Below are 26,116 nucleotides of genomic sequence, written 5' to 3' on the forward strand. Positions count from 1 at the left end.
ACCACTCAGGAAGGAGACGCGTTCTGTCTCCTAGAGATGAACGTACTTTGGTGCGAAAAGTGCAAATCAATCCCAGAACAGCAGCAAAGGACCTGGTGAAGATGCTGGAGGAAACGGGTACAAAAGTATCTATATCCACAGTAAAACGAGTCCTATTTCGACATAATCTGAAAGGCCGCTCAGCAAGGAAGAAGCCACTGCTCCAAAACCTCCATAAAAAAGCCACACTACGGTTTGCAACTGCACATGGGGACAAAGATCGTGCTTTTTGGAGAAATGTCCTCTGGTCTGATAAAACAAAAATAGAACTGTTTGGCCATAAAGACCATCGTTATGTTTGGAGGAAAAAGGGGGAGGCTTGCAAGCCGAAGAACACCATCCCAACCGCAAAGCACGGGGGTGGCAGCGTCATGTTGTGGGGGTGCTTTGCTCCAGGAGGGACTGGTGCACTTCACAAAATAGATGCCATCATGAGGAAGGAAAATTATGTGGATGTTATGAAGCAACTCAAGACATCAGACAAGACTTTAACTTCCTGACTCAAGACATCAGTCAGGAAGTTAAAGCTTGGTCGCAAATGGGTCTTCCAAATGAACAATGACCCCAAGCATACTTCCAAAGTTGTGGCAAAATGGCTTAATTTTAAGGACAACAAAGTCAAGGTATTGGAGTGGCCATCACAAAGCCCTGTGGTCTGGAATTGTGAAAAACTGAGTTTAAATGTATTTGGCTAAGGTGTAAGTAAACTTCCGACTTCAACTGTATCTATCTGCCACCACTACAGTTTCAAAACAAAAGGAGCATCAATGAGTCTTTCTAAAGACAGATACATCTAAAAGAGATACATCTCATTTCACACATTGAAGGAGACAGCTGTGTAGCAGCGTTCACATCTCCACAACCCAGGACCTGGCCACTGTAATAACATTACAAAAGACTCCATCCATCGACAGCACAGCCAGGCTGAACGGAGGCGGTCCACAACCCGGAAACTCCACAATAAATATCACATTATACTAGCTGCTAGGAGACTTAATTAGTACAACAACAGATGGCTCAATTGCTGTTTGGGACGCACACGTTTTTGTCTCATTTGGGAAGAAATGCTCAGCGAATCAGAGAGGAGGATGCAGACGTCTCAAAGCAACAACAACAAAAAAACACCTTCGTGTAATACGTTTAAGCGGACGATATTATTAAGAAGACTAACTGAAGTCAAATTTCCTTTTGTGGAGTTCAGAAAAAGTCGTCATGTCTTCATTGATATCTGTTGTGACAGTCTTTTTGATGTTGAAAAGGAGAACGTAATAAGTCTTATGAGCAAAACCAACATATTCAGCCTTTTGGGTAAAAATGATTCCTTTGGGACAACACTGTTGGGACTCAAGAGTTTAAAGGCACTTATCCAACCTTGTGCAGGCCAGGGGTTAAGGCTTTCATGCACCTCCCAAAATAATTCCACTTCATAAATTGTTAAAACGAGTGGCAGTTGTACAGTTGACCCACTCTCCATTTCAGGCCACAGGCTTAAATAATATAGTCAAACTTAATGAACATTTAAGTGTCTTTTAACTCAGTCTTCTGACTAAAGTACAGTTGATGAGACACAGCTGGATATCTGAGCAGAGAGAAAACACTGACAATGTGGCTGACAAGACACTTAAACATGTACAATTAGGGTATAACTAACTGTTAGGGTATAACTCCTTGACTCAAGGAGATTCATTATTGTGCCGGTGTCTCTGTGCAATCGCCTACAGCAGAGAACTAAAAGGGTTAAGTAATGGCTCTATTTATTTTACATTTTTTGGGGCGAAGATCAGATTTAATATTCCAGATTGTGGCTTCCATCAATGCAATTGTCTGCATCATTTCCAATCCCCCCATGTATTGTTTGGTATACAGTACCAGTAAAAAGTTACACACCATGAAATAACACCTATGGAATCACGTAGTAACCAAAAAAGTGTTCAACAAATCAAAATATATCTGGATTTGTTTAACACTTTGTTGGTTACTACATGATTCCATATGTGTTATTTATAGTTTTGATGTCTTCACTATTATTCTACAATGTAGAAAATAGTAGAAATAAAGAAAGACCCTTGAATGAGTAGGTGTCCAAACTTTTGACTGGTACTGTAGTTTAATGAGCCAGATGTGTTTAAGGTCCAGTAGCATATTTAAAATGATACACCTTCCTTGCTGATCTGTTTGAACAGATTGCACATCGGGATCAAAATTATTGTTCATTAATATCATCACCCCTTTTGAGGTTCTTGCCCATGGGAGAAGTATATTTCCTGTAAACAATAGATATTCTATTCCTTCTCTTTTAGCCAGGTAAAGACGGATCGTCTTTTCTTATTATCTGCTAAGCCATTACAATTATAACTAGCTATACTTATTTCACCACTTTCCAAAATGAGATACAAGGTTTGATTATACTTACCATAATATTGGTTTGTAAACTTACCATTAAGAAGTATCATGATAAGTGAGTGTCCATATAGCTGTATCATAATATTTGCACTGTTAAGCATACTCAAATCAAATCAAATTGTATTAGTCACATGATTAAGAGATAAAAAGTAACAAGTAATTAAAGAGCAGCAGTAAAATAACAATATCGAGACTATATACAGGGGGGTACCGGTACAGAGTCAATGTTCGGGGGCACTGGCTAGTTGAGGTAATATGTACATGTAGGTAGAGTTATTAAAATGGACTATGCATAGATGATAACAACAGAGAGTAGCAGCGGTGTAAAAGTGTGTGTGTGTGTGTGTGGGGGGGGGGCAATACAACTAGTCTGGGTAGCCATTTGATTAGCTGTTCAGGAGTCTTATGGCTTGGGGGTAGAAGCTGTTTAGAAGCCTCTTGGACCTAGACTTTGCACTCCGGTACCGCTTGCCGTGCGGTAGCAGAGAGAACAGAATATGACTAGGGTGGCTGGAGTCTTTGACAATTTTTAGGGACTTCCTCTGACACCCTGGTATAGAGGTCCTGGATGGCAGGAAGCTGGGCCCCTGTGATGTACTGGGCAGTACTCACTACCCTCTGTACTGCCTTGCAGAGGCTAAGCAGTGCCAAATCTTTTCAGTCTCTTAGAGGGAATAGGCTTTGTCCTTCCCTCTTCACAACTGTCACAACTGGTGTGTTTGGACCATGTTAGTTTGTTGGTGATGCGGACACCAAGGAACTTGAAGCACTCAACCTGCTCCACTACAGCCCCGTCGATGAGAATGGGGGCGTGCTCGGTCCTCTGTAGCTGCAACTAAGTAAACTTCCAATTACCCTCCAATATCCCACCAGCTAAAACCTACCCTCATCCCAAGTTGCATTGTTGTCCCAGTGACTGGTCGACCATCCCTGTACACATGGATCCTAGGGCCTTTAAGAGATAGGGTCCATCTTTTACGAAGAGCACATGGATTCGAGGGCCTTTAAGAGAGGGGCCCATCCTTTAAAAAAAACACATGGCGACACCTACAGTAATGTCTCTTTTGGGAAACAGCGATCCCACTACTGCACTTAACCCTACAACGAGGAGGATGGCAGACATGTGTGTGTGATGGCTGACGAGAGGGAATGCCAGTGGCCAGCATAACTCAATAAGAGCAGAGCACTGGGTTGAGATGATGACTGTCACAAGATGAAGGACACAAGTTTGCACTCCTCCAAATAGATTAAATTAGGGCACTTTGTGTGGACGACCATCTCGGCTGAATCCCAAATGACACCTTATTCCCTACATAATGCACTACTTTTGACCAGAGCCCTATAAATCCCAGTCAAAAGTAGTGTTCTAAATAGGGAATAGGGTGCCAATGGTGCCATTTGGGACACCTTATCAGTACAGATCAAATGTTTTAACCCACAATGCCAAGGGATTCCCCGCAGGCCCTATTGGCTGACAAATTCTATTAGATGATTAATGTCTGTCAAGTTTTACCACAAAGAGAGAGTGAAGTAGTAAAAAACAACAGCTTTCCTTTGAAGTAAATTTGAGTTTGGCTCCTTTGATCAAAGGGTATTCACTCAGCTAATGTCATTTGAACTTTTCTTGATATATAATAACATCAATTAATGATGAGGGGAAACAAAGGGGGTAAACAGCACAGTTGTGAGGTTTACTTTCATTCAAGAGATATCTCGAGAAACACTACGAAGGCAAAAAGTAAGGTGACTTCTTTCTTGTCTTTTACTAAACATTTGGAGTGCTGCGGCCGCCTACTGCAATTATGCCTGTGGAGATCAGGACTATGAGCCAGCGTCCTAGTCCCAGAAAGAGACATGAGGACTATGAGCCAGCGTCCTAGTCCCAGAAAGAGACATGTGGACTATGAGCCAGTGTCCTAGTCCCAGAAAGAGACATGAGGACTATGAGCCAGTGTCCTAGTCCCAGAAAGAGACATGAGGACTATGAGCCAGCGTCCTAGTCCCAGAAAGAGACATGAGGACTATGAGCCAGTGTCCTAGTCCCAGAAAGAGACATGAGGACTATGAGCCAGCGTCCTAGTCCCAGAAAGAGACATGAGGACTATGAGCCAGCGTCCTAGTCCCAGAAAGAGACATGAGGACTATGAGCCAGCGTCCTAGTCCCAGAAAGAGACATGAGGACTATGAGCCAGCGTCCTAGTCCCAGAAAGAGACATGAGGACTATGAGCCAGCGTCCTAGTCCCAGAAAGAGACATGAGGACTATGAGCCAGCGTCCTAGTCCCAGAAAGAGACATGAGGACTATGAGCCAGCGTCCTAGTCCCAGAAAGAGACATGAGGACTATGAGCCAGCGCCCTAGTCCCAGAACAGAGAGAGGAGACTGTAAACACACAGTAGGTTAGTAATTGTTCCTCACCAGCTGAGGAGTCCGGCGGTGACGGCGGACCAGGTGACACAGCAGGAGTTGGGGCTCTTGCTCTCCTCCTCCTCGTCGTCTTTCCGACAGCAGCACAGGCAGCTCAGGTAAATGGCCAGGCAGAGCAGGTTCAGGCCCAGCCCTGCAGCCACCATACAGGCCAGGAAGATTAATGACTACAGGGAGAGATGGAGAGAGAGAGAGCGATGGAGAGAGGGGGATATGGAGAGAGGGGGATATGGAGAGAGAATATCAGGTGTATCCATCCTAGAGGGGGAGCTCAATCATTTCCAGACCCAGGGACACATACTAGCCTGTGGTGACCTAAATGCCAGAACTTGAAGCCACCGTGCTTCTACACCTGCATTGCTTGCTGTTTGGGGTTTTAGGCTGGGTTTCTGTACAGCACTTTGAGATATCAGCTGATGTACGAAGGGCTATATAAATACATTTGATTTGATTTGATTTGAACTGGACAGGAACCCAACATTCTCAGCACAAAGGGGGACAAACGCCTACCTGGAGGTGACAACATTCCCTCCCAAATATGCCCCCCTACACACAACTATGACAAACTACGACAGAACTGTTCCTGCAGTTCTGTCGCACACTGGGTCTGTACAGTGCTTTGTGCAAGGTTGGGGATTAACGGATTACATGTAATTACAGTTACCAATAATACATCGGTAACTGTAATCTGTTACGTTACCAGCAAAAATATTGTAATCATATTACAGATACTTTTGAAAAACTATAATGAATACTTCGTGGATTACTTTTAAATTCAGGACATATATAAATATGTAATAAATAATCATATATAAATAAATAAATATATATATATATATATATATATATCACACACACACACACATATACAGTGCCTTGCGAAAGTATTCGGCCCCCTTGAACTTTGTGACCTTTTGCCTCATTTCAGGCTTCAAACATAAAGATATAAAACTGTATTTTTTTGTGAAGAATCAACAACAAGTGGGACACAATCATGAAGTGGAACGACATTTATTGGATATTTCAAACTTTTTTAACAAATCAAAAACTGAAAAATTGGGTGTGCAAAATTATTCAGCCCCTTTACTTTCAGTGCAGCAAACTCTCTCCAGAAGTTCAGTGAGGATCTCTGAATGATCCAATGTTGACCTAAATGACTAATGATGATAAATACAATCCACCTGTGTGTAATCAAGTCTCTGTATAAATGCACCTGCACTGTGATAGTCTCAGAGGTCCGTTAAAAGCGCAGAGAGCATCATGAAGAACAAGGAACACACCAGGCAGGACCGAGATACTGTTGTGAAGAAGTTTAAAGCCGGATTTGGATACAAAAATATTTCCCAAGCTTTAAACATCCCAAGGAGCACTGTGCAAGCGATAATATTGAAATGGAAGGAGTATCAAACCACTGCAAATCTACCAAGACCTGGCCGTCCCTCTAAACTTTCAGCTCATACAAGGAGAAGACTGATCAGAGATGCAGCCAAGAGGCCCATGATCACTCTGGATGAACTGCAGAGATCTACAGCTGAGGTGGGAGACTCTGTCCATAGGACAACAATCAGTCGTATATTGCACAAATCTGGCCTTTATGGAAGAGTGGCAAGAAGAAAGCCATTTCTTAAAGATATCCATAAAAAGTGTCGTTTAAGGTTTGCCACAAGCCACCTGGGAGCCACACCAAACATGTGGAAGAAGGTGCTCTGGTCAGATGAAACCAAAATGTAACTTTTTGGCAACAATGCAAAACGTTATGTTTGGCGTAAAAGCAACACAGCTGAACACACCATCCCCACTGTCAAACATGGTGGTGGCAGCATCATGGTTTGGGCCTGCTTTTCTTCAGCAGGGACAGGGAATATGGTTAAAATTGATGGGAAGATGGATGGAGCCAAATGCAGGACCATTCTGGAAGAAAACCTGATGGAGTCTGCAAAAGACCTGAGACTGGGACAGAGATTTGTCTTCTAACAAGACAATGATCCAAAACATAAAGCAAAATCTACAATGGAATGGTTCAAAAATAAACATATCCAGGTGTTAGAATGGCCAAGTCAAAGTCCAGACCTGAATCCAATCGAGAATCTGTGGAAAGAACTGAAAACTGCTGTTCACAAATGCTCTCCATCCAACCTCACTGAGCTCGAGCTGTTTTGCAAGGAGGAATGGGAAAAAATTTCAGTCTCTCGATGTGCAAAACTGATAGAGACATACCCCAAGCGACTTACAGCTGTAATCGCAGCAAAAGGTGGCGCTACAAAGTATTAACTTAAGGGGGCTGAATAATTTTGCACGCCCAATTTTTCAGTTTTTGATTTGTTAAAAAAGTTTGAAATATCCAACAAATGTCGTTCCACTTCATGATTGTGTCCCACTTGTTGTTGATTCTTCACAAAAAAATACAGTTTTATATCTTTATGTTTGAAGCCTGAAATGTGGCAAAAGGTTGCAAAGTTCAAGGGGGCCGAATACTTTCGCAAGGCACTGTATATATCCATTGATTATTGAAGATTATAAACTTGTTGGTTCGAGCCCTGAATGCTGATTGGCTGACAGCCATGGTAAATCAGACCGTATACCATGGGTATGACAAAATATTTATTTTTACTGCTCTAATTATGTTGGTAGCCAGCAATAAGGAACATCTGGGAATAGTGACATATGGCCAATATACCATAGCTAAGGGCTGTACGCAGGCACCCCTCATTGTGTTTTGCATAATTACAGCCCTTAGGTGTGGTATATTGGCCATATACTACACCGCCTCATACACTATTACTTAAATATAACTTATAAATGCCTCATGAGATTAGTTCAACTGCCACACTCCAAGAGAACCCAAAATATAAGCCACTTTTCAGTAGTGCTCAAAGCATGCCATTCCATGAGCGCTGCATTTCTTTTTCAACTCATATTAATGGGCCAAATCAGTCGTCCATGACAACAAAATCAGAAACAGAGTAGGGCTGGCTAATAAGTCCTTAGTTTTGGGTTATGCTCGGGTAAAACAATTTGCCTAATCTATACTTCCATATTTCCAAGTCCTATTCTTTTAGATCAAGGGGTAAAACATTTATTGGAATGACTGGAATTCTGATAGACTTTGGTTTTTAATGTAAAGATATAATTTAATCGTATTATTATATGTAGTAGAAAGCGATCGGTTAGAAGAAGCCTACATAACCAACCCATGAAGTAAAATGTAACATCCATATATGGCCAGCTATGTAAACTTTAACATTGATGTATCCTGTAATGGATGTGGTTCAATTGGTAACATACATTTTTCTCTTCATCTAATGCCTCTTAAATGAAGGGGAAAGCAATCTACAAATCACTGAATCTAAATCAGATTAAGTTACTGAGTTTGGGTAATCCAAAAATTACATTACTGATAAAAAAATGTGGACAGGTTACTAGTAACGGATTACATATAGAAAGTAACCTACCCAACCCTGGCTTTGAGGGACTCTTACGGTAGGTACACCGACAGTTCATCCCTTGGCAGTAGTGCTGTAGATGACTTTATCACTGACCTCAACCCAGAGTCTCTCAGAGCGTTCACAGTCAGCCCACTGACACCTCTATCAGATCACAGCAAAATAACATCACTAAGAAAAAAAGAAAACAGCTCAATGTGATTAAAGAATCCATAGAATCAAATCACTTCTGTGAAACAAACATGAAGAGCTACCTATCCAAAATGGAGATGGATAAACCACTTTTGAAATATGTTCGGCTCTATAACAAAGAGCACCAGCAAAAACATCTACATGATCAACTACAAATGTTAGAATCGCTATTAAAGTTTACCAGAACCCACTGGATTCTCCAATTACACTGAAAATATAAACCCTCCAACCTAAATGGTATTGTATCCTAAATGAAATGATGAAACATACAGACCACAAACTCCAATTTTATATACTTAAAGGTCATCCTCAGCTCTGGCATCCTCCCCATATTTGGAAAGAAGGACTGATCACCCAAATACACAAACATGGAGACAATAACCCCAATAATTAGTGGAATCTGCGTCAAGAGCAATCTCTGAAAAACCCACTACAGCACAATCAAAATAAATACAATTTGATTTGTCATCGAATACAGTGAAATGCTTACTTACAAGCCCTTAACCAACAGTGCAGTTAAGAAAAATATGTTTACATTTTTTTTTTTAAATAGCTAAGTAAAAAAATGATATATACAAATAATTAAACCGCAGCAGTAAAATAACAATAGCGAGGCTATATACAGGGGGTACCCGTACAGAGTGAATGTCGAGGTAATTGAGGTAGTATGTACATATAGGTAGATAATGCACAGAAATAAAACAGAGAGGAGCAGCAGGGTAAAAGAGGGTGGGGGGGGGGGGGCAATGCAAATAGTCTGGGTAGCCATTTAATTAGCTGCTGAGGAGTCTATAGCTTGGGGGTAGAAGCTGTTAGGAAGCCTTTTGGATCTAGACTTGGCACTCCAGTACCGCTTGCCGTGCGGTAGCAGAGAGAACAGAATATGACTAGTGTGGCTGGAGTCTTTGACAATTTTTAGGGCCTTCCTCTGACACCGCCTGATATAGAGGTCCTGGATGGCAGGAAGCTGGGCCCCTGTGATGTACTGGGCAGTACTCACTACCCTCTGTACTGCCTTGCGGTCGGAGGCTGAGTAGTGCCAAATCTTTTCAGTCTCTTAGGGGGAATAGGCTTTGTCGTTCCCTCTTCACAACTGTCACAACTGGTGTGTTTGGACCATGATAGTTTGTTGTTGATGTGGACACCAAGGAACTTGAAGCTCTCAACCTGCTCGACTACAGCCCCGTTGATGAGAATGGGGGTGTGCTTGGTCCTCCTTTTCCTGTAGTTCACAATCATCTGCTTGGTCTTGATCACGATGAGGGAGAAGTTGTTGTCCTGACACCACACGGCCAGGTCTCTGACCTCCTCCCTATAGGCGGTCTCATTGTTGTCGGTTTAGACTCAGGGTCCTTAGCTTAGTGATGAGCTTTGAGGGCACTATGGTGTGAAACGCTGAGGTGTAGTCAATGAATAGCATTCTCACATAGATGTTCCTTTTGTCCAGGTGGGAAAGGGAAGTGTGGAGTGCAATAGAGATTGCATCATCTGTGGATCCGTTGGGGCAGTATGCATATTGAGTGGGTCTAGGGTTTCTGGGATAATGGTGTTGATGTGGGCCATGATCAGGCTTTCGAAGGACTTCATGACTACAGAAGTAAGTGCTATGGGTAGTTTTGTTTTACCCCCAAGCCATAAGACTCCTGAACAGGTAATCAAAAGGCTACTCGGACTATTTGCATTGTGTGCCCCCCCCGAACCCCTCTTTTTATGCTGCTGCTACTCTCTGTTTATCATATATGCATAGTCACTTTAACTATACATTCATGTACATGCTACCTCAATTGGGCCGACCAACAAGTGCTCCCGCACATTGGCTAACCGGGCCATCTGCATTGTGTCCCACCACCCACCAACCCCTCTTTTTACGCTTCTGCTACTCTCTGTTTATCATACATGCATAGTCACTTTAACCATATCTACATGTACATACTACCTCAATCAGTCTGACTAACCAGTGTCTGTATGTAACCTCACTACTTTTATAGCCTCGCTACTGTATATAGCCTGTCTTTTGTGTTGTTTTATTTCTTTATTTACCTATTGTTGTCTATTGTCTATTCTGTATACTTCTGGCCCTTCTTTGGACACTGTGTTAACAACCCTCCAGGCGAGCTTCAATGCCATACAACTCTCCTTCCGTGGCCTCCAATTGCTCTTAAATACAAGTAAAACTAAATGCATGCTCTTCAACCGATCGCTGCCTGCACCTACCCGCCTGTCCAACATCACTACTCTGGACGGCTCTGACTTAGAATATGTGGACAACTACAAATACTTAGCTGTCTGGTTAGACTGTAAACTCTCCTTCCAGACCCATATCAAACATCTCCAATCCAAAGTTAAATCTAGAATTGGCTTCCTATTTTGCAACAAAGCATCCTTCACTCATGCTGCCAAACACATCCTTGTAAAACTGACCATCCTACCAGTCCTCAACTTTGGCGATGTCATTTACAAAATAGCCTCCAATACCCTACTCAACAAATTGGATGCAGTCTATCACAGTGCAATCCGTTTTGTCACCAAAGCCCCATATACTACCCACCATTGCGACCTGTACGCTCTCGTTGGCTGGCCCTCGCTTCATACTCGTCGCCAAACCCACTGGCTCCATGTCATCTACAAGACCCTGCTAGGTAAAGTCCCCCCTTATCTCAGCTCGCTGGTCACCATAGCATCTCCCACCTGTAGCACACGCTCCAGCAGGTATATCTCTCTAGTCACCCCCAAAACCAATTCTTTCTTTGGCCGCCTCTCCTTCCAGTTCTCTGCTGCCAATGACTGGAACAAACTACAAAAATCTCTGAAACTGGAAACACTTATCTCCCTCATTAGCTTTAAGCTCCAACTGTCAGAGCAGGTCACAGATTACTGCACCTGTACATAGCCCACCTATAATTTAGCCCAAACAACTACCTCTTTCCCTACTGTATTTAATTTATTTATTTATTTTGCACCCCATTATTTTTGTTCTACTTTGCACTTTGCACATTCTTCCATTGCAAATCTACCATTCCAGTGTTTTACTTGCTATATTGTATTTACTTTGCCACCATGGCCTTTTTTTGCCTTTACCTCCCTTATCTCACCTCATTTGCTCACATCGTATTTAGACTTGTTTATACTGTATTATTGACTGTATGTTTGTTTTACTCCATGTGTAACTCTGTGTCGTTGTATGTGTCGAACTGCTTTGCTTTATCTTGGCCAGGTCGCAATTGTAAATGAGAACTTGTTCTCAACTTGCCTACCTGGTTAAATAAAGGTGAAATAAAATAAATAAAATAAATATTGTTCACCTAATACCTTTTTTGCACTATTGGTTAGAGCCTGTAAGTAAGCATTTCACTGTAAGGTCTACACCTGTTGTATTCAGCGCACGTGACAAATACACTTGGATTTAATCATTTAGGCAGGTTACCTTAGTGTTCTTGGGCACAAGGACTATGGTGGTCTGCTTGAAACATGTTAGTATTTTGGGCTCAGTCAGGGACAGGGTTGAAAATGTCAGTGAAGACACTTGCCAGTTGGTCAGCGCATTCCTGGTAATCCATCTGGCCCTGCGGCCTTGTGAATGTTGACCTGTTTAAAGGTCTTACTCACATCGGCTACGGAGAGTGTGATCACACAGTCGTCCGAAACAGTTGATGCTCTCACGCATGTTTCAGTTTTACTTTCCTCAAAGCAAGCATAGCAGTAATTTAGCATTTTAGCTCATCTGGTAGGCTCGTGTCACTGGGCAGCTCGCGGCTGTTCTTCCCTTTGTAGTCTGTAATAGTTTTCAACCCTGCCACATTCGAGCGTCAGGGCCGGTGTAGTACGATTTAATCTTAGTCCTGTATTGACGCTTTGCCTGCTTGATGGTTCGTCGGAGCGCATAGCAGGATTTCTTATAAGCTTTCGGTTCAGAGTCCCATTCCTTGAAAGCGGCAGCTCTAGCCTTTAGCTCAGTGCGGATGTTGCCTGCAATACATGGCTTCTGGTTGGGGTATGTACGAACGGTCACTGTGGGGACGATGTCATCAATGCACTTATTGATGAAGCCAGTGAGTGATGTGGTGTACTCAATCAATGCCATCGGAAGAATCCTGGAACATATTCCAGTCTGTGCTGGCAAAACAGTCCTGTAGTTTAGCATCTGCTACATCTGACCACTTTTTTATTGACCGAGTCACTGGTGCTTCCTGCTTTAGGTTTTACTTGTAAGCAGGAATCAGGAGGATAGAATTATGGTCAGATTTGCCAAATGGAGGGTGAGGGAGAGCTTTGTACGCATCTCTGTGTGTGGAGTAAAGGTGAATTTTTTTCCTCTGGTTGCAAATTTAACATGCTGGTAGAAATGAGGTAAAACAGATTGAAGTTTTCCTGCATTAAAGACCCCAGCAACTAGGAGCGCCACCTCTGGATGAGTGTTTTCCTGTTTGCTTATGGCCGTATATACAGCTCATTTAGTGCGGTCTTAGTGCCAGCATCGGTTAGTGGTGGTAAATAGACAGCTATGAATAATATAGATGAAAACTCTCTTGTCTTACCAGAGGCAGCTGATCTATCCTGCCAAAAAAGCATAAAACCCGCCAGCTGTATGTTATTCATGTCATCGTTCAGCCACGACTCGGTGAAACATAAGATATTACAGTTCTTAATGTCTCGTTGGTAGGATATACGTGCTCAGAGTTTGTCTATTTTATTATCCAATGATTGTACGTTGGCTAATAGGATCGATATTAAAGGCAGATTACCAACTCGCTGTCGGATCCTTACGTCCCCGATATCTCCGTCTCTTTCTCCTGTGAATGATGGGGATGATGGCCTTGTCTGGTGTCTGGAGTAAATCTGTTGCGTCCAACTCGTTAAATAATATGTTTAAATCCAGGACGGGGTGAGTAATCGCTGTCCTGGTATCTAGAAGCTCTTTTCGGTCATAAGAGACGGTGGCAGAAACATTATGTACAAAATGAGTAACAAATAACGCAAAAAAACATACAATAGCACAATCTGTTAGAGGACCGTTAAACGGCAGCCATCTCTTCCGGCACCATTATTAACAGCAGACTTCAACATTTCCTCAGTGAAAACAATGTCCTGAGCTAATGTCTAATTGGCTTCCTACCAAAACACCATATGACAGACCACATATTACATTATTAAAATCAATGTCTACAAACAACAAGTGTGCAGTTAAAAAAAAAGTGTAATAAACACAGATTTCTTTCCTCAGGGCCGTGGGGTAAGACAGGGATGCAGCTTGAGCCTCATCCGCTTCAACATGTATATGAATGAATTGTCGAGGGCAATAGAAGTCTGCAACACCCGGCCTCATCCTACTGGACTTGGAAATCAAATGTCTACTGTTTGCTGGTGATCTGGTGATTCTGTCCCCAACCTACAGCAGCACCTAGATCTTCTGCACAGATTCTGTCAGACCTGGGCCCTGACTTTCAATCTCAGTAAGACAAAAACAATGGTGTTCCAAAAAAGGTCCAGTTCCCAGGACCACGAATACAAATTTTATCTAGACACTGTTGCCTTAGAGCACACAAATAATAATACCTACCTCGGCCTAAACATTAACACCACAGGTAACTTCCACAAGGCTGTGAACAATCTAAGAGACAAGGCAAGAAGGGGCTTCTATGCTATTGAACGGAACATAAAAGTCGACATCCCAATTAGGACCTGGCAAAAAAACGCTTCAATCAGTTACAGAACCCACACATAGCCCTCTATGGTTGTGAGTGCTGGGGTCCAATCACCAACCAATAATTTACTAAATGGGTTAGGGTTTCTGCATGCAGAATTCTGCAAAATTACACGGAGTATAACAAAAAAAACTAAAGAATGCATGCAGAGCAGAATTAAGACTATACTTGTGATCAAATTCCAGAAAAGAGCTGTTAAATTCTACAACCACCTAAAAAGGAAGCAATGCCCACACATTCCACCACAAAGCCCTCACCTACAGAGAAATGAACCTCAAAAAAAAGAGTCCCCTCAGCAAGCTGGTTCTGGGGCTCTGTTCACAAACACAAACAGACCCCACATAGCCCGAGGACAGCAACACAATTAGACCCCACATAGCCCCAGGACAGCAACACAAACAGACCCCACATAGCCCCAGGACAGCAACACAATTAGACCCCACATAGCCCCAGGACAGCAACACAATTAGACCCACATAGACCCAGGACAGCAACACAAACAGACCCCACGTAGCCCCAGGACAGCAACACAAACATTCCCCACATAGCCCCAGGACAGCAACACAATTATACCCCACATAGCCCCAGGACAGCAACACAAACAGACCCCACGTAGCCCCAGGACAGCAACACAAACAGACCCCACATAACCCCAGGACAGCAACACAAACAGACCCCACATAGCCCCAGGACAGCAACACAAACAGACCCCACATAGCCCCAGGACAGCAACACAATTAGACCCAACCAAATTATGAGGAAGCAAAAAGATTACTATTTGACACACTGGAAAGTATCAACCAAAAAAATGGTGCAAATTGGAATGTACCTCTGACCCTAAACAGAGACTACAGTGGCAGAATACCTGAACACTGTGACTACCCAAAATTAAGAAACTCCTTGACAATGTACAGACTATTGAGCGAGGCTACCATAGGCAGACCTGGCTCTCAAGAGAAGACAGGTTAGTGTCCACTGCCCACAAAATGAGGTGGAAACCAAACTGGACTTCTTAACCACCTGACAAATGTATGACCATATTAGAGACACATATTTCCCACAGAATTTGAAAACAAATCAAACATTGATAAACTCCCATATCTGCAAAATGCCACAGGGTGCAATCACAGCATCAAGATTTGTGGCCCGCCGCCATGAGAAAATGTCAACCAGCGGAGCACAAACAGCATTGTAAATACAACCTATATTTATCTGTTTATATATATCTTCATCTACTATTCATATTACAACCAGAGCTGCTAATAACACTTCAAACATCTAGATCTTTTCAACATTTTTGAGTGCAATATTTACAGTTAAATTCAAATAGTTTTTGTTGATGTTTTGTGTCTTCTCAATTTTGTTTATTTCACTTGCTTTGGCAATGTAAACACATTTCCCACGCCAACAAAGCCCAATTAAATTGAATCGAGAGAGAGAGCGGGAGCGAGGGAGATGGAGAGAGAGGAGCAAGGGAGATGAGAGAAGGAGCGAGGGAGATGGAGAGAGACATTTTATATTTAATCTCTTTAGCATTTGTTCGGTTTGCATACTGATACATACGTACATTAACCACACAATAAGACTCTCAGATCCTCTGAGGATCCAGATAAAGATTGAAGCTTTGATGACGACAGTCAGAGTGGGAGGAAAGTAGAGTACCCTGCATAGGATCCTTTTTCACCTTCAGTTCCATTTAGGCCTCATACTCCTTATTTCTCCCCCCCCCCCCTCCCTCCCTCCCTCCCTCACTCAATCCCTCCCTTCTTCAGAGAGAGGTGAAGGGACAAGAACTCAGACAGAAAGCCCAGACAGAAAGCCCAGACAGAAAGCCCAGACAGAAACACCAGACAGAAAGCCCAGACAGAAAGCCCAGACAGAAAGCCCAGACAGAAAGCCCAGACAGAAAGCCCAGACAGAAAGCCCAGACAGAAAGCCCAGACAGAAAGCCCAGACAGAAACACCAGACAGAAAGCCCAGACAGAAAGCCCAGACAGAAAGCCCAGACAGAAAGCCCAGACAGAAAGCCCAGACAGAAAGCCCAGACAGAAAGTGGGATTTGTTACATATTATTATCCTTGTCTGTCTGTTTACATACTGTGGTGATGTCACCTGTTCTGTAATACCATTGAGGGCATTACAGTTATAGCTGTTCCCCCCCTAATCCTCCACCCCCACCTCCATCTGTTGAGGAGTGAGGGAGGGATGCTTGATGCCTCATTTCCCATTTCACGGCTACATGCCTCTCCTACAGAGAGGGCAAGGTAGGGGGAGACGGAGCTCATCTGGTGAAATCAATATTCAGCTATAAAACACAAGCTGTCCCCAATTCCCCATGTAGTATGCTATTTTAGACAAGGGCCCTGTAGTGCCCTATATGGTGCATTTGTGATGCAGCCATACAGGAAGTGTCCAGATGGGGTCAGGTTAATCAAAACACAACAGGATGGAGGGTTAGGAACCCCATCACCACCATCACCCCTCTTCTTACCCCTGTGTCCTACCACCCACCCATCCCCGTACAACATGTTTGATGAAATGGTATGTAGAGAGAAACAGTATGTTACCTGTAGTAGGGGTTTATTGGTGTGTGTGTGTGTGTGTGTGTACAGAGGTGTATTCAGACAGGCAGACAGAGTTGACCCTGAGTGATATAGAGGGGGAGGGGTAACTATTCTGGTGTGAGAAGTGCTCAAAGGGGGAGGGCGGGAGGGGGTGGGATTGTACAGTGTAATTTAGGTGAGGACATTTAATGAGATGGGGGGGTACAGGGGGGGGAGTACAGGGGGGCTGTGAGTGAGTTGATGGGTTAGGGGTGGGAGACAAATACATAATTGCCAGGACTGAGCCCATTTGGCTGGGAGATGGGAGCCGAGAAAGGGGAAACAAGCCCCCCTACCCCCAGCCCCCCTTCCATCGCCATGGCTACGGACAGGTTTGTTGGTTGCCTGCCTAGGCAGGACTGAGGACGAGTGAAAAGGGAATTATCACTCCCAGCCTTATTTGAATTAAGCAGCATGAGACAGGCAGCCCTGCTGAAAGGGAACACACTGCATCTTGGGGAGAGACGGGGAAGGAAGGCCTATGTGGTGGAGGAGAGAAAAGAGAGAGAGAAAATGGAACACAGTGAGGAGAGGGCTAAGAGGCATTCAGTTAATAAACTAACATTATGGAGAGCTGGATAGTTGATTCAGTGTCTGCATTCTCCACTCTTTCTCACTCTCCCTTTCTGCTCACTTTTCTCTCATGTAAAAGAGTGAATATTGGATCACCTGTACTCTGAGTCGGTGAGCTGGGACACACACAGACACACAGGGAGAGAGAAGAAACCATCACAAACCACCACAGAGGCATCAGAGTAAAACATCATTTTAAAGTGAATAGCTTTGATAATTCTCCCTGAAAACACAATGCCAGAAACACACACCACTATTCATACAAGGATACAATTTCAGACTAATAAAATCATTTTACTCCAATGTGCTACGTTTCATCCATCATCAGTAACTTGTTTTACTACAGAAATAAAAAGGTCAGCGTCAATAGGTTTCCTTTACACAGCAACGCCCTCCAGAGAGAGAGAGAGAGAGAGAGAAGAGGGGGCAGGAAGAGAGGAGGGGGGGCAGGAGAGGGAGGGAGGGAGGGAGGGAGGGAGGAAGAGAGGAGGGGGGGCAGGAGAGGGAGGGAGGGAGGGAGGGAGGGAGGAGGGGGGGCAGGAGAGGGAGGGAGGAAGAGAGGAGGGGGGGCAGGAGTGGGGTGTGATGAGGATATGGGAGAACAAAAAAGGTGCTGCAGCCACAGCAATGACGAGCGTAACTAACAGCCCAGTTTCTCAGGACTGTGTCGTTATGTAGACCCACAATATGGATAACACAGTCCAGTCTCCATTCATTCATTCCTGTCGGGTTAACTGACTTCATGTCTAGAGCAGTGTTAAGGCGGCAGCATGCTTCCATGAATAGCCTCCACCATTTATAGGCTGAGGCTGGACGGGAACAGCCGGCACTGAGCTCTCATACACACTGCCCCAAGGGAGCATGGGACTGTTTGGGCAAAAGAGGCAACTAATAACCCTGTGACAAATTCTCCCAAGAGGCAACGGGAGAGTGGTTTACATTACAATCCTGCTCACAGTACACAGCCTTTAGAGGTAGACTGATGATGAATGTGAGAACACAGGCATAGATATGTGACATCAAGCATTATGTTGGGTGGCAGGTAGCCTAGTTGTTAGAGCGTTGGGCCAGTAACCGAAAGGTTGCTAGATCGAATCCCCGAGCTGGCAAGGTAAGAACTCTATTGTTCTGCCCCTGAACAAGGCACTGTTCCTAGGCGTCATTGTAAATAATAATTTGTTCTTAACTGACTTGCCTAGTTAAATAAAGGTTTTAAAAAAAATCCTCATCAACACAGATAGTATACTGTAGAAATCGAACAGTGTGGACGAGGTCCAGTCACAGACAGTTCTAATAGCCTAGAGCCAGTTCTAACAGCCCAGCCTAGGTCCAGTAACAGCCAGTTCTAAAAACATAGAGCCAGTTTTAACAGCCTAGCCTCTAGGTCCAGTCACAGCCAGTTCTAACAGCCTAGGTCCAGTCACAGCCAGTTCTAACAGCCTAGGTCCAGTCACAGCCAGTTCTAACAGCCTAGGTCCAGTAACAGCCAGTTCTAACAGCCTAGCCTAGGTCCAGTAACAGCCAGTGACTAAGGTTCAGTCACAGCCAGTTCTAACAGCCTAGGTCAAGTCACAGCCAGTTCTAACAGCCTAGGTCCAGTCACAGCCAGTTCTAACAGCCTAGGTCCAGTCACAGCCAGTTCTAACAGCCTAGGTCCAGTCACAGCCAGTTCTAACAGCCTCTAGGTCCAGTCACAGCCAGTTCTAACAGCCTCTAGGTCCAGTCACAGCCAGTTCTAACAGCCTCTAGGTTCAGTCACAGCCAGTTCTAACAGCCTCTAGGTCCAGTCACAGCCAGTTCTAACAGCCTCTAGGTTCAGTCACAGCCAGTTCTAACAGCCTAGGTCCAGTCACAGCCAGTTCTAACAGCCTAGGTCCAGTCACAGCCAGTTCTAACAGCCTCTAGGTTCAGTCACAGCCAGTTCTAACAGCCTCTAGGTCCAGTCACAGCCAGTTCTAACAGCCTCTAGGTCCAGTCACAGCCAGTTCTAACAGCCTCTAGGTTCAGTCACAGCCAGTTCTAACAGCCTCTAGGTCCAGTCACAGCCAGTTCTAACAGCCTCTAGGTCCAGTAACAGACAGGGTACTTCATTCAGGCATTTTGCAGACAGTGTACAGAAGTACCTCACTGGTGTTCATTTCAAACATTAAAAATCTCTGATAAAGCGAGAACTTCTCTCATGAAATAGACAGATGAATAGATGCATTTAACATTCTATCATCACTGCTGCACATAGAAGAGAGAAACATGTCCTTCTGTTTGGGTACATTATCTAAGCAGTATTACATCATGCTGTGTTCCAGGTTGGAGAGGAGCTTGGAGATATGATGTGAGAGCCAAGCCCCGTGGCTGTCTGTCTTCCTCCTAGGCACCAACAGCAGTGCTGTGATGTGTGTGCACATGCGTTGTGTATGCTGTGCTGTTGCAGGTGGTGAACATCTGTGTGTAGGTGGATAGAGGCCAGTCCCCAGGCACTGTGCGCTCTACATTGGACAGTGGCATCCACTGATGAGGGCAGAGGTGCAGTGAAATGTGTTGTTTTACAGGGTCAGCCATAGTAGTATGATAGGTGCAGTGTAATGTGTTGTTTTACAGGGTCAGTCATAGTAGTATGATAGGTGCAGTGAAATGTGTTGTTTTACACGGTCAGCCATAGTAGTATGATAGGTGCAGTGTAATGTGTTGTTTTACAGGGTCAGTCATAGTAGTATGATAGGTGCAGTGTAATGTGTTGTTTTACAGGGTCAGCCATAGTAGTATGATAGGTGCAGTGTAATGTGTTGTTTTACAGGGTCAGCCATAGTAGTATGATAGGTGTTGTTTTACAGGGTGAGCCATAGTAGTATGATAGGTGTTGTTTTACAGGGTGAGCCATAGTAGTATGATAGGTGTTGTTTTACAGGGTCAGCCATAGTAGTATGATAGGTGTTGTTTTACAGGGTGAGCCATAGTAGTATGATAGGTGCAGTGTAATGTGTTGTTTTACAGGGTCAGCCATAGTAATATGATAGGTGCAGTGTAATGTGTTGTTTTACAGGGTCAGCCATAGTAGTATGATAGGTGTTGTTTTACAGGGTCAGTCATAGTAGTATGATAGGTGCAGTGTAATGTGTTGTTTTACAGGGTCAGCCATAGTAGTATGATAGGTGCAGTGTAATGTGTTGTTTTACAGGGTCAGCCATAGTAGTATGATAGGTGTTGTTTTACAGGGTGAGCCATAGTAGTATGATAGGTGCAGTGTAATGTGTTGTTTTACAGGGTCAGCCATAGTAGTATGATAGGTGCAGTGTAATGTGTTGTTTTACAGGGTCAGCCATAGTAGTATGATAGGTGCAGTGTAATGTGTTGTTTTACAGGGTCAGCCATAGTAGTATGATAGGTGCAGTGTAATGTGTTGTTCTACAGGGTCAGCCATAGTAGTATGATAGGTGCAGTGTAATGTGTTGTTTTACAGGGTCAGCCATAGTAGTATGATAGGTGCAGTGTAATGTGTTGTTTTACAGGGTCAGCCATAGTAGTATGATAGGTGCAGTGTAATGTGTTGTTTTACAGGGTTGGTCATAGTAGTATGATAGGTGCAGTGTAATGTGTTGTTTTACAGTGTGAGCCATAGTAATATGATAGGTGCAGTGTAATGTGTTGTTCTACAGGGTTGGTCATAGTAGTATGATAGGTGTTGTTTTACAGGGTGAGCCATAGTAGTATGATAGGTGCAGTGAAATGTGTTGTTTTACAGGGTCAGCCATAGTAGTATGATAGGTACAGTGTATTGTGTTGTTTTACAGGGTCAGTCATAGTAGTATGATAGGTGCAGTGAAATGTGTTGTTTTACAGGGTCAGCCATAGTAGTATGATAGGTGCAGTGAAATGTGTTGTTTTACAGGGTCAGCCATAGTAGTATGATAGGTGTTGTTTTACAGGGTGAGCCATAGTAGTATGATAGGTGCAGTGAAATGTGTTGTTTTACAGGGTCAGCCATAGTAGTATGATAGGTACAGTGTATTGTGTTGTTTTACAGGGTCAGTCATAGTAGTATGATAGGTGCAGTGTAATGTGTTGTTTTACAGGGTCAGCCATAGTAGTATGATAGGTGCAGTGAAATGTGTTGTTTTACAGGGTTGGTCATAGTAGTATGATAGGTGTTGTTTTACAGGGTGAGCCATAGTAGTATGATAGGTGCAGTGTAATGTGTTGTTTTACAGGGTGAGCCATAGTAATATGATAGGTGCAGTGTAATGTGTTGTTTTACAGGGTGAGCCATAGTAGTATGATAGGTGCAGTGTAATGTGTTGTTCTACAGGGTCAGCCATAGTAGTATGATAGGTGCAGTGAAATGTGTTGTTTTACAGGGTCAGCCATAGTAGTATGATAGGTGCAGTGTAATGTGTTGTTTTACAGGGTTGGTCATAGTAGTATGATAGGTGCAGTGTAATGTGTTGTTTTACAGGGTTGGTCATAGTAGTATGATAGGTGTTGTTTTACAGGGTGAGCCATAGTAGTATGATAGGTGCAGTGTAATGTGTTGTTTTACAGGGTGAGCCATAGTAGTATGATAGGTACAGTGTATTGTGTTGTTTTACAGGGTCAGTCATAGTAGTATGATAGGTGCAGTGTAATGTGTTGTTTTACAGGGTCAGCCATAGTAATATGATAGGTGCAGTGTAATGTGTTGTTTTACAGGGTGAGCCATAGTAGTATGATAGGTGCAGTGTAATGTGTTGTTCTACAGGGTCAGTCATAGTAGTATGATAGGTGCAGTGAAATGTGTTGTTTTACAGGGTGAGCCATAGTAGTATGATAGGTGCAGTGAAATGCATAGGCACTGGATCAGGAACCTTTGATTGGCATGGTGCTCTGACAGCAGAAAGTGCACTTTTTCAAACACAACATACTACAAGTGAAGACCTACACACACTGCCTTGAGAAGATGTTCCAGGAGTTCGGATACAGTTGATGTAGGAAAGATAAATGCCAACGGAGCAGTTCCACCTCATTGTGTGACTTCATCCTCCCAGTCTCTGCATTCATCCTCCCAGTCTCTGCCTGTTCCACTCTGACACCGAGGGATGTCCTCGAGGGTGTTTCCAGAAGAGTGGACTCGGCTGGGCCAGCCCGTGTACACTCACAGCTGGGACACCATTAAGTCCCCGCAGAGCGGAGGAGGGAGGGAAGGGGAGAGCAGAGTGGCCCATGGGTAATGGATGAGATGGGAAGAGAGGGATGGGAAAGGGCTTCTGCCTCCTCCTCTACAGTTCTGCATCACTGCTACAACCCAATGTTAAAAGGCCTCTGCGAATTTGTCACGCTAGCCTGCACCACATTCCTCAACACAAACAGCTAGTCTCTGGGGATAAACGAGGTGGTGTGTGTATGTGTGCTTGTGTGGCGCGTGTATGTGTGTGAGAAAAATGACTTTAGTATTGTCACCAACCTTGGGCTATATTCTTCAACCGGATTTAGGGTATTTTGCCTATAAAAAAAATTGGCCAATGTTTACATGGCCCCCTTACAAACAGGCCTATTTTACCACATTCTTGCCTGCATACACCTTTCATACCTCGCGTGTGCATGCCAGCATGCTAGAGACTAGTGTTAGTAGTGGTGTGCAGATGTGGGTGGGCGTCTATTTTAATATACACCATCAAAAATGAATCCATTATTAATTTCTTTAGGCAGGTGCTAAGAAACATTATAAGACAAATAACATGCATTTTCAAAAGAGCAGAATAGTTTGAGTTCAGACAAATTAAATCAATAGTTGGTTATTTTGTTAATTAAAACAGACCAGACACACCTACCTATCTGATTACAGTCAACACATTTTTGATAGTGAAAACATAAATGGAATATAACGGAAAATACAACAAATATTTTTCCCCACATGACTATATTTTTAAATCAGAGCCCAAGGCCCACTCTTTTTTGATCCATGTTTCATCTCTTTCCTCACTGCGCTTTGTTAGGGACAGGCGTCTTACCTTCATCATGTTTTACAACCTTCTGGAGGTGCCTATCTGCAGTCAAGCAAAATAACACGCTTTCTTTAGTCTACATTATAGCATGCTAAATGTATCTGATTAGTTATAGATGATCACCTTCACTTGCACAGCCAGAGAATTAACCAAATATACAGACGGAGATTCAGTGAAACAAAATTATTAGACAAGTCAGTTGATTATCAGACAAGTCAGTGAAGTCACAGGCTTTTTGTCAGGAGTAAGGCTACTAAGTGACTGAAGAGCAAAATAATCCACTTGTTAACCTACATAACATGGAAAAATCTAATAAATCAGCCAACTAGACAAGATGATCAAGAGTAGCACTCACCTCGATTTAGCTAACATTTTCCTAACTTGATTGGAGCCTAATCAATATCCAAACAGAGATTCAAGGAAAACAAAAATCTGACATTTATTGATTGATCAAGACGTCCCCACGCTTGTCTCAAATCAGCGCAATGGTATGGAAATGATCATGTAGATGACCACACCAGGTAGGCTATTGCTTCACATTTAATTACAAGGATTGGATGACTTTCAGTATAAGTAATTTGATACATGCCTTCAATTGCATTAGTCTACTTTATTCCAATATTTTCACCATTCAGTGATATTTATTCCCACAGTAATTCTTTATGGATCCAGCAGGTTGTGGTTAAGAAAACAGTACATGCTTAGTGGTGGACTAAATGATGGGCTATGCGAAGAGATGGGCGAAGTAACATGCCTTGCAACCATCAAGCACTGCCTAGCAACCATCAAGAGCTTAAGAGCGTAGTGCGTGCCAAAGCCGCCTCAGCATTACGGCTATGTTTCATTCTAAGCCGTAGGCAGAACCTTACCGAAATGATTAGCAGGTCCTTAGGCAGATATACAAGTTTCGGCGTTGATACCGGCCCTGAACTTAGTCACTATTTCTAGCCGGCTAGTTACTCCACCATGTACCTTAGGAGGGTGCTGCCCTATGTACATGGTCATTGAACACTAGTCACTTTAATAACGTTTACATAACGTTTGTACCCATTTCATATGTATATACTGTATTCTAGTCAATGCCATCCTATTCGACTATCGCTGTACATATCCTACAGATATACCAAATATTCTATCCACATACTGTCCATACTATCTATACATCTCATCACATATATAGAGTACCTAAGGCACTGCATCTCACTACAGTCCCTGGTTCGAATCAAGGCTGCCTCACATCCGGATGTGATTAGGAGTCCCATAGGGTGGCGCACAATTGGCCCAGCGTTGTCAGGGGTAGGCTGTCATTGTAAATAAGAATTTGTTCTTAACTGACTTGCCTAGTTAAATAAAACCTGATGGAGGGACAACAGAGCCCTGAGTACAAGGTCATTAGGACCTGATGGAGGGACAACAGAGCCCTGAGTACCAAGTCATTAGGACCTGATTGAGGGACAGCAGAGCCCTGAGTACCAGGTCATTAGGACCTGATTGAGGGACAACAGAGCCCTGAGTACCAGGTCATTAGGACCTGATTGAGGGACAACAGAGCCCTGAGTACCAGGCCAGTAGCAACCCGATGGTTGTTAGCGAGTTGGGTACTAACAACGCATGTCCAGAGTGCATAAGAGGAGATTATCTTGACTCAATGGTCACGTGGAATTTCACTGTGGTCATGACTCGTGACTGATGTGTGACGGTAATATGACCACCGCAACAGCCCTAATCACAGACCTCATTTTAAACATTGACAAGAATCAATATTGATGCTGACATTACATAACACAGTACTGTGGGTTAGTACTGTAACTACTGCAGCCACATTTTCCCAGAGCCAAGTCTGCCTGAATAGTATAGTGACTCACCTTGTAAGATCCCGCATTTATCAAGCGTCACAGAGTAAAAGTGCTGATCTAGGATCAGTTTTGACTTTTAGATCATAATGAATCCGATTATTATGGACAGGGAGGGCCTGATCAGAGTAGCACTCCTACTCTCATGAATATGGGCCCAGTACTAGGGATGGACAGAAGGACAGGCAGCCCATGTAAACACAACAAAACACCCATTCCCAGCAGCTCCAGAGATGGCAATAAGAAGATGCTAATCAACAGAACCCTATCTGACTACATGGAGTAGAGAGCTCGGCTAGCCAACATTGGAGCTTAGTAGGCTAAGGTGAATTCATGTGAGCCATGAGAAGTTGGTTACACACTGTTATGTGGGGAAGAGAGGAAGAGAGATAGTTCAGATAGAGAGATAGCGAGATGGAGGGAGAGAGGGTTAGAGGAGGAAAGGGGATAGTGAAAAAGAGCGAGAAAGACACAGCGAGAAAGCGACAGACACAGCAAATCTGCAATGCCAGATGAAAAGATTGACATTCTTGCCGACAATTCTATAGTGGTTTTCCTTTCCAACCAGACTAACAGTGTTTGTTCATTTGTAACCTCATTACACATATGGCAAGTGGACTTGTGGGAAGTACAGTAATCCATCTGTGGGCCCTTATAGCTATTCTCACCACAGTTTGAAACCTCAAGGAGAGACAGAGCCCACAGAAACAAGGAGAAAAAACAAATTTAAACTCATACCTAGAGGCAGAAACAACTTTATCGACAGTCAAACAAACAGACGGACAATCCAACAAGCGCAGCTAGAGGGAATACAATGATCATACTTCAGACAAACCATGCGGAGGCCTAAACCGCTAGGCCAAAACTAGCAGCGTTCAGCTCGTCTTTTTCCCAGGAGAAAAAGACAGCA

General features: G+C 43.5%; 1 protein-coding gene across 1 annotated transcript in view; it reads right to left on the bottom strand.

The window, feature by feature from the left end:
• The window catches only part of LOC139381559 (protein tweety homolog 2-like), a 211,374-nt gene that overhangs the window by 166,633 nt on the left and 18,625 nt on the right, over positions 1–26,116 (bottom strand). Inside the window, exon 2 of the mRNA XM_071125194.1 lies at positions 4,860–5,035. Within this exon, the coding sequence (XP_070981295.1) occupies positions 4,860–5,035 (176 nt within the window). The remainder of the gene's footprint in view (positions 1–4,859; positions 5,036–26,116) is intronic.

Source organism: Oncorhynchus clarkii, chromosome 23 (assembly GCF_045791955.1).
Source record: "Oncorhynchus clarkii lewisi isolate Uvic-CL-2024 chromosome 23, UVic_Ocla_1.0, whole genome shotgun sequence".
Lineage (NCBI taxonomy): Eukaryota > Metazoa > Chordata > Actinopteri > Salmoniformes > Salmonidae > Oncorhynchus > Oncorhynchus clarkii.